The 12,615-nt window shown below is 39.3% G+C and overlaps 1 protein-coding gene across 2 annotated transcripts in view; it reads left to right on the top strand.

Moving 5' to 3' along the window:
• The window catches only part of LOC129858925 (tetratricopeptide repeat protein 21B-like), a 127,511-nt gene extending 116,869 nt beyond the window's left edge, over positions 1–10,642 (top strand). Inside the window, exons 27-29 of one of the 2 annotated variants that reach the window (XM_055928164.1) lie at positions 7,724–7,844; positions 8,249–8,316; positions 8,519–10,642. In XM_055928164.1, coding sequence (XP_055784139.1) covers positions 7,724–7,844; positions 8,249–8,316; positions 8,519–8,596 — 267 coding nt within the window. In that variant the 3' untranslated portion in view covers positions 8,597–10,642. Of the gene's footprint in view, positions 1–7,723; positions 7,845–8,248 lie in introns of both variants that reach the window. The other variant, XM_055928163.1, reaches the window with a different exon arrangement.
• Positions 10,643–12,615: the final 1,973 nt, after the last annotated feature.

The following is a 12,615-nucleotide window of genomic DNA, read 5'->3' as shown; positions in this document are numbered from 1 at the left end:
GACAGTAGTGTATTAATGTGTACAGTAGTGTATTAGTGAGTAGACAGTAGTGTAGTAGTGTGTAGACAGTAGTGTAGTAGTGTGTACAGTAGTGTATTAGTGAGTAGACAGTAGTGTATTAGTGAGTAGACAGTAGTGTAGTAGTGTGTACAGTAGTGTATTAGTGTGTAGACGGTAGTGTATTAGTGTGTACAGTAGTGTATTAGTGTGTACAGTAGTGTGTTAGTGTGTAGACAGTAGTGTATTAGTATGTAGACAGTAGTGTATTAGTGTGTACAGTAGTGTATTAGTGTGTACAGTAGTGTATTAGTGAGTAGACAGTAGTGTATTAATGTGTACAGTAGTGTATTAGTGAGTAGACAGTAGTGTATTAGTGTGTACAGTAGTGTATTAGTGTTTAGACAGTAGTATATTAGTGTGTAGACAGTAGTGTATTAGTGTGTACAGTAGTGTATTAGTGTGTAGACAGTAGTGTATTAGTGTGTACAGTAGTGTATTAGTGAGTAGACAGTACTGTATTAGTGTGTAGACAGTAGTGTATTAGTGTGTAGACAGTAGTGTATTAGTGTGTACAGTAGTGTATTAGTGAGTAGACAGTAGTGTATTAGTGTGTAGACAGTAGTGTATTAGTGTGTAGACAGTAGTGTATTAGTGTGTAGACAGTTGTGTATTAGTGTGTAGACAGTATTGTATTAGTGTGTACAGTAGTGTATTAGTGTGTACAGTAGTGTATTAGTGTGTAGACAGTAGTGTATTAGTGTGTAGACAGTAGTGTATTAGTGTGTAGACAGTATTGTATTAGTGTGTAGACAGTTGTGTATTAGTGTGTACAGTAGTGTATTAGTGTTTAGACAGTAGTGTATTAGTGTGTAGACAGTACTGTATTAGTGTGTACAGTAGTGTATTAGTGTGTACAGTAGTGTATTGGTGTGTAGACAGTAGTGTATTAGTGTGTAGACAGTTGTGTATTAGTGTGTAGACAGTATTGTATTAGTGTGTACAGTAGTGTATTAGTGTGTACAGTAGTGTATTAGTGTTTAGACAGTAGTGTATTAGTGTGTAGACAGTACTGTATTAGTGTGTACAGTAGTGTATTAGTGTGTACAGTAGTGTATTAGTGTGTACAGTAGTGTATTAGTGTGTAGACAGTAGTGTATTAGTGTGTAGACAGTAGTGTATTAGTGTGTAGACAGTAGTGTATTAGTGTGTAGACAGTAGTGTATTAGTGAGTACAGTAGTGTATTAGTGTGTACAGTAGTGTATTAGTGTGTAGACAGTAGTGTATTAGTGAGTAGACAGTAGTGTATTAGTGTGTAGACAGTAGTGTATTCGTGTGTAGACAGTAGTGTATTAGTGTGTAGACAGTAGTTTATTAGTGTGTACAGTAGTGTATTAGTGTGTACAGTAGTGTATTAGTGTGTAGACAGTAGTGTATTAGTGTGTACAGTAGTGTATTAGTGTGTAGACAGTAGTGGATTAGTGTGTACAGTAGTGTATTAGTGTCTACAGTAGTGTATTAGTGTGTACAGTAGTGTATTAGTGTGTAGACAGTAGTGTATTATTGTGTAGACAGTAGTGTATTAGTGTGTGTACAGTAGGGTATTAATGTGTACAATAGTGTATTAGTGTGTAGACAGTAGTGTATTAGTGTGTGCAGTACTGTATTAGTTTGTACAGTAGTGTATTAGTGTGTACAGTAGTGTATTAGTGTGTACAGTAGTGTATTAGTGAGTAGACAGTAGTGTATTAGTGTGTAGTCAGTAGTGTATTAGTGTGTAGTCAGTAGTGTATTAGTGTGTAGTCAGTAGTGTATTAGTGTGTACAGTAGTATTATAGTGTGTACAGTAGTGTATTAGTGTGTAATGTAGTTTATTAGTGTGTATAGTAGTGTATTAGTGTGTAGACAGTAGTGTATTAGTGTGTACAGTAGTGCATTAGTGAGTAGACAGTAGTGTATTAGTAAGTAGACAGTAGTGTATTAGTGTGTAGACAGTAGTGTATTAGTGAGTAGACAGTAGTGTATTAGTGAGTACAGTAGTGTATTAGTGAGCACAGTAGTGTATTAGTGTGTACAGTAGTGTATTAGTGAGCACAGTAGTGTATTAGTGTGTAGACAGTAGTGTATTAGTGAGTAGACAGTAGTGTATTAGTGAGTAGACAGTAGTGTATTAGTGAGTACAGTAGTGTATTCGTGTGTACAGTAGGTTATTAGTGTATAGACAGTAGTGTATTAGTGTGTACAGTATTGTATTAGTTTGTAGACAGTAGTGTATTAGTGAGTAGACAGTAGTGCATTTGTGAGTAGACAGTAGTGTATTAGTGTATAGACAGTAGTGTATTAGTGTGTACAGTAGTGTATTAGTGTGTAGACAGTAGTGTATTAGTGTGTAGACAGTAGCGTATTAGTGTGTAGACAGTAGTGTATTAGTGAGTAGACAGTAGTGTATTAGTGTGTACAGTAGTGTATTAGTGTGTACAGTAGTGTATTAGTGTGTACAGTAGTGTATTAGTGTGTAGACAGTAGTGTATTAGTGTGTAGACAGTAGTGTATTAGTGTGTAGACAGTTGTGTATTAGTGTGTAGACAGTATTGTATTAGTGTGTACAGTAGTGTATTAGTGTGTACAGTAGTGTATTAGTGTGTAGACAGTAGTGTATTGGTGTGTAGACAGTAGTGTATTAGTGTGTAGACAGTAGTGCATTAGTGTGTAGACAGTAGTGTATTAGTGTGTACAGTAGTGTATTAGTGTTTAGACAGTAGTGTATTAGTGTGTAGACAGTAGTGTATTAGTGTGTACAGTAGTGTATTAGTGTGTACAGTAGTGTATTAGTGTGTACAGTAGTGTATTAGTGTGTATACAGTAGTGTATTAGTGTGTAGACAGTAGTGTATTAGTGTGTAGACAGTAGTGTATTAGTGAGTACAGTAGTGTATTAGTGTGTACAGTAGTGTATTAGTGTGTAGACAGTAGTGTATTAGTGAGCACAGTAGTGTATTAGTGTGTACAGTAGTGTATTAGTGTGTACAGTAGTGTATTAGTGTGTAGACAGTAGTGTATTAGTGTGTACAGTAGTGTATTAGTGAGCACAGTAGTGTATTAGTGTGTACAGTAGTGTATTAGTGTGTACAGTAGTGTATTAGTGTATAGACAGTAGTGTATTAGTGTATAGACAGTAGTGTATTAGTGAGTAGACAGTAGTGTATTAGTGTGTACAGTAGTGTATTAGTGTGTAGACAGTAGTGTATTAGTGAGCACAGTAGTGTATTAGTGTGTACAGTAGTGTATTAGTGTGTACAGTAGTGTATTAGTGTGTAGACAGTAGTGTATTAGTGTGTACAGTAGTGTATTAGTGAGCACAGTAGTGTATTAGTGTGTACAGTAGTGTATTAGTGTGTAGACAGTAGTGTATTAGTGTGTAGACAGTAGTTTATTAGTTTGTACAGTAGTGTATTAGTGTGTAGACAGTAGTGTATTAGTGTGTAGACAGTAGTGTATTAGTGTGTACAGTAGTGTATTAGTGTCTACAGTAGTGTATTAGTGTGTACAGTAGTGTATTAGTGTGTAGACAGTAGTGTATTAGTGTGTAGACAGTAGTGTATTAGTGTGTGTACAGTAGGGTATTAATGTGTAGACAGTAGTGTATTAGTGTGTGCAGTACTGTATTAGTGTGTACAGTAGTGTATTAGTGTGTACAGTAGTGTATTAGTGAGTAGACAGTAGTGTATTAGTGTGTAGTCAGTAGTGTATTAGTGTGTAGTCAGTAGTGTATTAGTGTGTAGTCAGTAGTGTATTAGTGTGTAGTCAGTAGTGTATTAGTGTGTAGTCAGTAGTGTATTAGTGTGTACAGTAGTTTATTAGTGTGTATAGTAGTGTATTAGTGTGTAGACAGTAGTGTATTAGTGAGTACAGTAGTGTATTAGTGTGTACAGTAGTGTATTAGTGAGTACAGTAGTGTATTAGTGAGTAGTCAGTAGTGTATTAGTGAGTACAGTAGTGTATTAGTGTGTAGACAGTAGTGTATTAGTGAGTACAGTAGTGTATTAGTGTGTAGACAGTAGTGTATTAGTGTGTAGACAGTAGTGTATTAGTGTGTACAGTAGTGTATTAGTGTGTAGACAGTAGTGCATTAGTGAGTAGACAGTAGTGTATTAGTGTGTAGACAGTAGTGTATTAGTGTGTACAGTAGTGTATTTTATTGTGTAGACAGTAGTGTATTAGTGAGTACAGTAGTGTATTAGTGAGTACAGTAGTGTATTAGTGTGTAGACAGTAGTGTATTAGTGTGTACAGTAGTGTATTAGTGAGTAGACAGTAGTGTATTAGTGTGTACAGTAGTGTATTAGTGAGTAGACAGTAGTGTATTAGTGAGTACAGTAGTGTATTAGTGAGTAGACAGTAGTGTATTAGTGTGTACAGTAGTGCATTAGTGTATATAGTAGTGTATTAGTGAGTAGACAGTAGTGTATTAGTGAGTAGACAGTAGTGTATTAGTGAGTAGACAGTAGTGTATTAGTGTGTACAGTAGTGTATTAGTGTGTAGACAGTAGTGTATTAGTGAGCACAGTAGTGTATTAGTGTGTACAGTAGTGTATTAGTGTGTAGACAGTAGTGTATTAGTTTGTACAGTAGTGTATTAGTGAGTAGACAGTAGTGTATTAGTGAGTACAATAGTGTATTAGTGAGTACAGTAGTGTATTAGTGTGTACAGTAGGTTATTAGTGTGTAGACAGTAGTGTATTAGTGTGTAGACAGTAGTGTATTAGTGTGTACAGTAGTGTATTAGTGTGAAGACAGTAGTGTATTAGTGAGTACAGTAGTGTATTAGTGTGTACAGTAGGTTATTAGTGTGTAGACAGTAGTGTATTAGTGTGTACAGTAGTGTATTAGTGAGCACAGTAGTGTATTAGTGTGTACAGTAGTGTATTAGTGTGTACAGTAGTGTATTAGTGTGTAGACAGTAGTGTATTAGTTTGTACAGTAGTGTATTAGTGAGTAGTCAGTAGTGTATTAGTGTGTATAGTAGTGTATTAGTGTGTACAGTAGTGTATTAGTGTGTAGACAGTAGTGTATTAGTGAGTACAGTAGTGTATTAGTGTGTAGACAGTAGTGTATTAGTGAGTACAGTAGTGTATTAGTGAGTACAGTAGTGTATTAGTGAGTAGACAGTAGTGTATTAGTGAGTAGACAGTAGTGTATTAGTGTGTACAGTAGTGTATTAGTGAGTAGACAGTAGTGTATTAGTGTGTACAGTAGTGTATTAGTGAGTAGACAGTAGTGTATTAGTGTGTACAGTAGTGTATTAGTGAGTAGTCAGTAGTGTATTAGTGTGTACAGTAGTGTATTAGTGTGTACAGTAGTGTATTAGTGTGTACAGTAGTGTATTAGTGAGTAGTCAGTAGTGTATTAGTGTGTACAGTAGTGTATTAGTGTGTACAGTAGTGTATTAGTGTGTACAGTAGTGTATTAGTGAGTAGTCAGTAGTGTATTAGTGAGTACAGTAGTGTATTAGTGAGTAGTCAGTAGTGTATTAGTGAGTACAGTAGTGTATTAGTGTGTACAGTAGTGTATTAGTGAGTAGTCAGTAGTGTATTCGTGTGTAGACAGTAGTGTATTAGTGAGTAGACAGTAGTTTATTAGTGTGTAGACAGTAGTGTATTAGTGTGTACAGTAGTGTATTAGTGTGTACAGTAGTGTATTAGTGTGTAGACAGTAGTGTATTAGTGTGTAGACAGTAGTGTATTAGTGTGTAGACAGTAGTTTATTAGTGTGTACAGTAGTGTATTAGTGTGTAGACAGTAGTGTATTAGTGTGTACAGTAGTGTATTAATGTGTAGACAGTAGTGTATTAGTGTGTAGACAGTAGTGTATTAGTGTGTACAGTAGTGTATTAGTGTGTACAGTAGTGTATTAATGAGTACAGTAGTGTATTAGTGTGTACAGTAGTGTATTAATGAGTACAGTAGTGTATTAGTGTGTAGACAGTAGTGTATTAGTGTGTACAGTAGTGCATTAGTGTATATAGTAGTGTATTAGTGAGTAGACAGTAGTGTATTAGTGAGTAGACAGTAGTGTATTAGTGAGTAGACAGTAGTGTATTAGTGTGTACAGTAGTGTATTAGTGTGTAGACAGTAGTGTATTAGTGAGCACAGTAGTGTATTAGTGTGTACAGTAGTGTATTAGTGTGTAGACAGTAGTGTATTAGTTTGTACAGTAGTGTATTAGTGAGTAGACAGTAGTGTATTAGTGAGTACAATAGTGTATTAGTGAGTACAGTAGTGTATTAGTGTGTACAGTAGGTTATTAGTGTGTAGACAGTAGTGTATTAGTGTGTAGACAGTAGTGTATTAGTGTGTACAGTAGTGTATTAGTGTGAAGACAGTAGTGTATTAGTGAGTACAGTAGTGTATTAGTGTGTACAGTAGGTTATTAGTGTGTAGACAGTAGTGTATTAGTGTGTACAGTAGTGTATTAGTGAGCACAGTAGTGTATTAGTGTGTACAGTAGTGTATTAGTGTGTAGACAGTAGTGTATTAGTGTGTAGACAGTAGTGTATTAGTTTGTACAGTAGTGTATTAGTGAGTAGTCAGTAGTGTATTAGTGTGTATAGTAGTGTATTAGTGTGTACAGTAGTGTATTAGTGTGTAGACAGTAGTGTATTAGTGAGTACAGTAGTGTATTAGTGAGTACAGTAGTGTATTAGTGTGTAGACAGTAGTGTATTAGTGAGTACAGTAGTGTATTAGTGAGTACAGTAGTGTATTAGTGAGTAGACAGTAGTGTATTAGTGAGTAGACAGTAGTGTATTAGTGTGTACAGTAGTGTATTAGTGAGTAGACAGTAGTGTATTAGTGTGTACAGTAGTGTATTAGTGAGTAGACAGTAGTGTATTAGTGTGTACAGTAGTGTATTAGTGAGTAGTCAGTAGTGTATTAGTGTGTACAGTAGTGTATTAGTGTGTACAGTAGTGTATTAGTGTGTACAGTAGTGTATTAGTGAGTAGTCAGTAGTGTATTAGTGTGTACAGTAGTGTATTAGTGTGTACAGTAGTGTATTAGTGTGTACAGTAGTGTATTAGTGAGTAGTCAGTAGTGTATTAGTGAGTACAGTAGTGTATTAGTGAGTAGTCAGTAGTGTATTAGTGAGTACAGTAGTGTATTAGTGTGTACAGTAGTGTATTAGTGAGTAGTCAGTAGTGTATTCGTGTGTAGACAGTAGTGTATTAGTGAGTAGACAGTAGTTTATTAGTGTGTAGACAGTAGTGTATTAGTGTGTACAGTAGTGTATTAGTGTGTACAGTAGTGTATTAGTGTGTAGACAGTAGTGTATTAGTGTGTAGACAGTAGTGTATTAGTGTGTAGACAGTAGTTTATTAGTGTGTACAGTAGTGTATTAGTGTGTAGACAGTAGTGTATTAGTGTGTACAGTAGTGTATTAATGTGTAGACAGTAGTGTATTAGTGTGTAGACAGTAGTGTATTAGTGTGTACAGTAGTGTATTAGTGTGTACAGTAGTGTATTAATGAGTACAGTAGTGTATTAGTGTGTACAGTAGTGTATTAATGAGTACAGTAGTGTATTAGTGTGTAGACAGTAGTGTATTAGTGTGTACAGTAGTGTATTAGTGTGTACAGTAGTGTATTAGTGTGTACAGTAGTGTATTAATGAGTACAGTAGTGTATTAGTGTGTACAGTAGTGTATTAGTGAGTATGTAATTCTGTTTCTAGTCGTGCAGCAGAGCGTATGAGTACATGGGCTACATCAGGGAGAAGGAACAGTCGTACCATGATGCATCAGTGTTCTACGGTCACGCCTGGCTCTACACGAACAGAGTCAACCCCAGCATGGGTGAGTCTGTGGACACCCTTAAAGCTGCAGTACGTCACTTTTTGGGCGACCCGACTAAATTCACATAGACATTTACGTTATAGATCTGTCATTCTCATTGGAAACCAGTCTAATAATCTGTAGATCTGTTCTATGTGGGCTATTTCTATGCGTTCCGTTTTTGTATCTTTTACTTTCGGTTTTGCACACCAACTTCAAACAGCTGAAAATACATTCTTTTTGGTTCTGAAAAATATGTTTCACAGCAGTTTCGATGGCACAATGATTATCTAGACTGTACTTGCTTGTTTTGTCACAAACTGAAATTAGGTGAACTATTATAATTTTTGCAACCAGGAAATGGAGAAGTGACCTAAACCTTTTTAAAGGTCTGTAATGTTATTGGTTGTGTCCCTTCCGTTCAGGTTTCAGACTGGCCTTCAACTACCTGAAGTTCAAGCAGTACAACGAGGCCATCGAGGTTTGTCACAAGGTCTGTACCGTGGATGATATTACTACTGTAGCCTGGTCCCAGATCTGCAAGACAGCACACACAGATCTGGAACCAGGCTATCCACTACTGGAAATATTGGAAAGGACTTAGTGGAGTGGTTTAGTTTAGAGGAAGACGATGATTGATTTAAGTAGCAGTGTAGTGAGAGAGTGTTTTCCCTGAGCTGCCTGTTCCCACTCAGGTCCTCACAGAGCACCCAGACTACCCTCTGATACAGACAGAGGTGCTAGAGAGGGCCCGCTCTGCTCTCCGACCCTGAGGCCTGGGATTAAACCCTCCATGTCTCTGACCACTAGAGACCTGGAATGTACGGACGTGGCACTCGCTCCAAGGAACTCTGGGGAACTTTGTCTTTATCAAAACAAATGCTTTGTTCTAGGTATACTGCTCTTGAGATGTGCAAATACTACGGCTACTTTTATTCATAGGTTTTTTTTTTCTCCGTTGGAATTTTAAAACATTTTAACGTGTTCTGTAATGTAAAATTCTCTGTTTGAATGTTTATACAGTGCTTTAGGAAAGTATTCAGACCCTTTGACTTTTTTCCACACTTTGTTACGTTTCAACATTATTCTAAAATGGATTACGTTTGTTTTTTTTCCTCATCAATCTACACACACTACGCCATAATGACAAAGCAAAAACAGATTTGTAGAATTTTTAAAATAAAATAAACATTTACATAAGTATTCAGACCCTTTACTCAGTACTTTGTTGAAGCACCTTTGGCAGCGATTACAGCCTTGAGTCTTCTTGGGTATGACGCTACAAGCTTGGCACACCTGTATTTGGGGAGTTTCTCCCATTCTTCTCTGCAGATCCTCTCAAGCTCTGTCAGGTTGGATGGGGAGCGTCGCTGCACAGCTATTTTCAGGTCTCTCCAGAGATGTTTGATCGGGTTCATGTCCAGGCTCTGGCTGGGCCGCTCAAGGACATTCAGAGACTTGTCCCAAAGCCACTCCTGCGTTGACTTGGCTGTGTGCTTAGGGTCGTTTTCCTATTGCTTAAAAACATCCCCTCACCATGATGCTGCCACCACCATGCTTCACCGTAGGGATGGTGCCAAGTTTCCTCCAGACGTGACACTTGGCATTCAGGCCAAAGAGTTTAATCTTAGTTTCATCAGACCAGAGAATCTTGTTTCTCATGGTCTGAGAGTCCTTTGGGTGTCTTTTGGCAAACTCCAAGTGCCTTTTACTGAGGAGTGACTTCCGTCTGGCCACTCTACCATAAAGGCCTGATTGGTGGAGTGCTGCAGAGATGGTTGTCCTTCTGGAAGGTTCTCCCATCTCCACAGAGGAACTCTGGAGCTCTGTCAGAGTGACCATCGGGTTCTTGGTCACCTCCCTGACCAAGACCCTTCTCCCCCGATTGCTCAGTTTGGCCGGGCGGCAGCTCTAGGAAGACTCTTAATGGTTCCAAACTTCTTCAATTTAAGACTGATGGAGGCCACTGTGTTCTTGGGGACCTTCAACGCTGCAGAAATGTTTTGGTACCCTTCCCCAGATCTGTGCCTCGACGCAATCCTGTCTCGGAGCTCTACGGAGAATTCCTTCGATCTCATGGTTTGGTTTTTGTTCTGACATGCACTGTCAACTGTGGGACCTTCTATAGACAGGTGTGTGCCTTTCCAAATCATGTCCAATCAATTGAATTTATCACAGGTGGACTCCAAGAAACACCTCAGCGATGATCAATGGAGACAGGATGCTCCTGCTATTAGACTTCTCAGTTTAGAGTCTCATAGCAAAAGGGACTGATTACTAATGTAAATAAGGTATTTGTTTTTTATTTTTAATAAAATTGCAAACATTTAAAAAAAAAAAAACTGTTTTCACTTTGTCATTATGTGGTATTGTATGTAGATTGATGAGGAGAAAAAATTATTTCATTCATTTTATAATAAGGCTGTAATGTAACAAAATGTGGAAAAGGGCAAGGGGTCTGAATACTTTCCCAATGCAGAACCACTTGCACAGATGGGTCTTCCACTATTGAAACATATATTTATTTCATATATATAATAGGTATATTTATTGGGTTCTTTAAAGGCCTTATGATTGCATTCATATCAGAATAAATTTTTTAAATAATAAAGAATGAATTCTAAAGGTTGGTGTGTCGATCGCTAAAGGTTTGCAGTCTGTGCTTCAGTGGCCCTATGCTGTTTATCAGACTGATATGTAACTGTGGTATTGATTCAGTGTTGTGGTTCTGACTGTGTGTGTCTCTCAGTGATCTGTGCCTCCCCTACGACAGGCTGGCGGTGGGAGGTGGGAGGACATGATGCTAGGCACAACACATGGACGTGGCTGGGAACACATTCCTAAGCACTATGGGCGCATACTTGCAGAGATGAGCAACCGTTAAAATGTGTAAACAGTTTCAAAATGTGAATCAGTAAATTTAAATCGTTGATTTACTTGCAAGTGACAAAATGCTAAATTGTAGCTGGTCCCATCAGATAACATGGCACGTGTTAGCTCTATGCTAACCTCAAGTGGCAGTGATTATATCCTGGAACATATTCTTCATCAGCATATCAAAGATGTTAAACTTTATATCCACCAACCAATGGTATTTCCTAACGGTCTCCTGTCGGGTCCTTTCCTAACGGTCTCCTGTCGGGTCCTTTCCTAACGGTCTCCTGTCGGGTCCTTTCCTAACGGTCTCCTGTCGGGTCCTTTCCTAACGGTCTCCTGTCAGGTCCTTTCCTAACGGTCTCCTGTCGGGTCCTTTCCTAACGGTCTCCTGTCAGGTCCTTTCCTAACGGTCTCCTGTCGGGTCCTTTCCTAACGGTCTCCTGTCGGGTCCTTTCCTAACGGTCTCCTGTCGGGTCCTTTCCTAACGGTCTCCTGTCGGGTCCTTTCCTAACGGTCTCCTGTCGGGTCCTTTCCTAACGGTCTCCTGTCGGGTCCTTTCCTAACGGTCTCCTGTCGGGTCCTTTCCTAACGGTCTCCTGTCCTAACGGTCTCCTGTCGGGTCCTTTCCTAACGGTCTCCTGTCAGGTCCTTTCCTAACGGTCTCCTGTCGGGTCCTTTCCTAACGGTCTCCTGTCGGGTCCTTTCCTAACGGTCTCCTGTCGGGTCCTTTCCTAACGGTCTCCTGTCGGGTCCTTTCCTAACGGTCTCCTGTCGGGTCCTTTCCTAACGGTCTCCTGTCGGGTCCTTTCCTAACGGTCTCCTGTCGGGTCCTTTCCTAACGGTCTCCTGTCGGGTCCTTTCCTAACGGTCTCCTGTCGGGTCCTTTCCTAACGGTCTCCTGTCGGGTCCTTTCCTAACGGTCTCCTGTCGGGTCCTTTCCTAACGGTCTCCTGTCGGGTCCTTTCCTAACGGTCTCCTGTCGGGTCCTTTCCTAACGGTCTCCTGTCGGGTCCTTTCCTAACGGTCCCCTGTCGGGTCCTTTCCTAACGGTCTCCTGTCGGGTCCTTTCCTAACGGTCTCCTGTCGGGTCCTTTCCTAACGGTCTCCTGTCGGGTCCTTTCCTAACGGTCTCCTGTCGGGTCCTTTCCTAACGGTCTCCTGTCGGGTCCTTTCCTAACGGTCTCCTGTCGGGTCCTTTCCTAACGGTCTCCTGTCGGGTCCTTTCCTAACGGTCTCCTGTCGGGTCCTTTCCTAACGGTCTCCTGTCGGGTCCTTTCCTAACGGTCTCCTGTCGGGTCCTTTCCTAACGGTCTCCTGTCGGGTCCTTTCCTAACGGTCTCCTGTCGGGTCCTTTCCTAACGGTCTCCTGTCGGGTCCTTTCCTAACGGTCTCCTGTCAGTCCTTTCCTAACGGTCATGTAGTAACAGTCTCACTGTGGTCAGTCTTCTCCTTCTGTGTATTGTATTTAATTGCTCCACTTCTCTCCAAAACCAAAGAGTGAAGAAATGTCCTCAATTTAGAATCTATCCATCCAGATTTTATTCTAAGAATCAGTGTTTTCCTTGAGGCATATATCAGACATTCTCTACCGATCTCCTAGAACCCCATTCAGTAGTCACTATTGTATAGTAAGCACGTCTGTTTCACAGCGACAGAGGGACGCCACTCTTGGTAAACTGTTTTTAATGACCTGTGAAGGAATGACGGTACTGTTACACTGGTCTTCAAGTGGTCATTTAACTGATGAATAAACCACAGGAATCCAACATATCTACCAAAACAAGTGGTAATTTAACTGATGAATAAACCACAGGAATCCAACATATCTACCAAAACAAGTGGTCATTTAACTGATTAATAAACCACAGGAATCCAACATATCTACCAAAACAAGTGGTCATTTAACTGATGAATA

Source organism: Salvelinus fontinalis, chromosome 7 (genome assembly GCF_029448725.1).
Source record: "Salvelinus fontinalis isolate EN_2023a chromosome 7, ASM2944872v1, whole genome shotgun sequence".
NCBI lineage: Eukaryota > Metazoa > Chordata > Actinopteri > Salmoniformes > Salmonidae > Salvelinus > Salvelinus fontinalis.
This window is presented reverse-complemented; position numbering and strand designations above follow the sequence as displayed.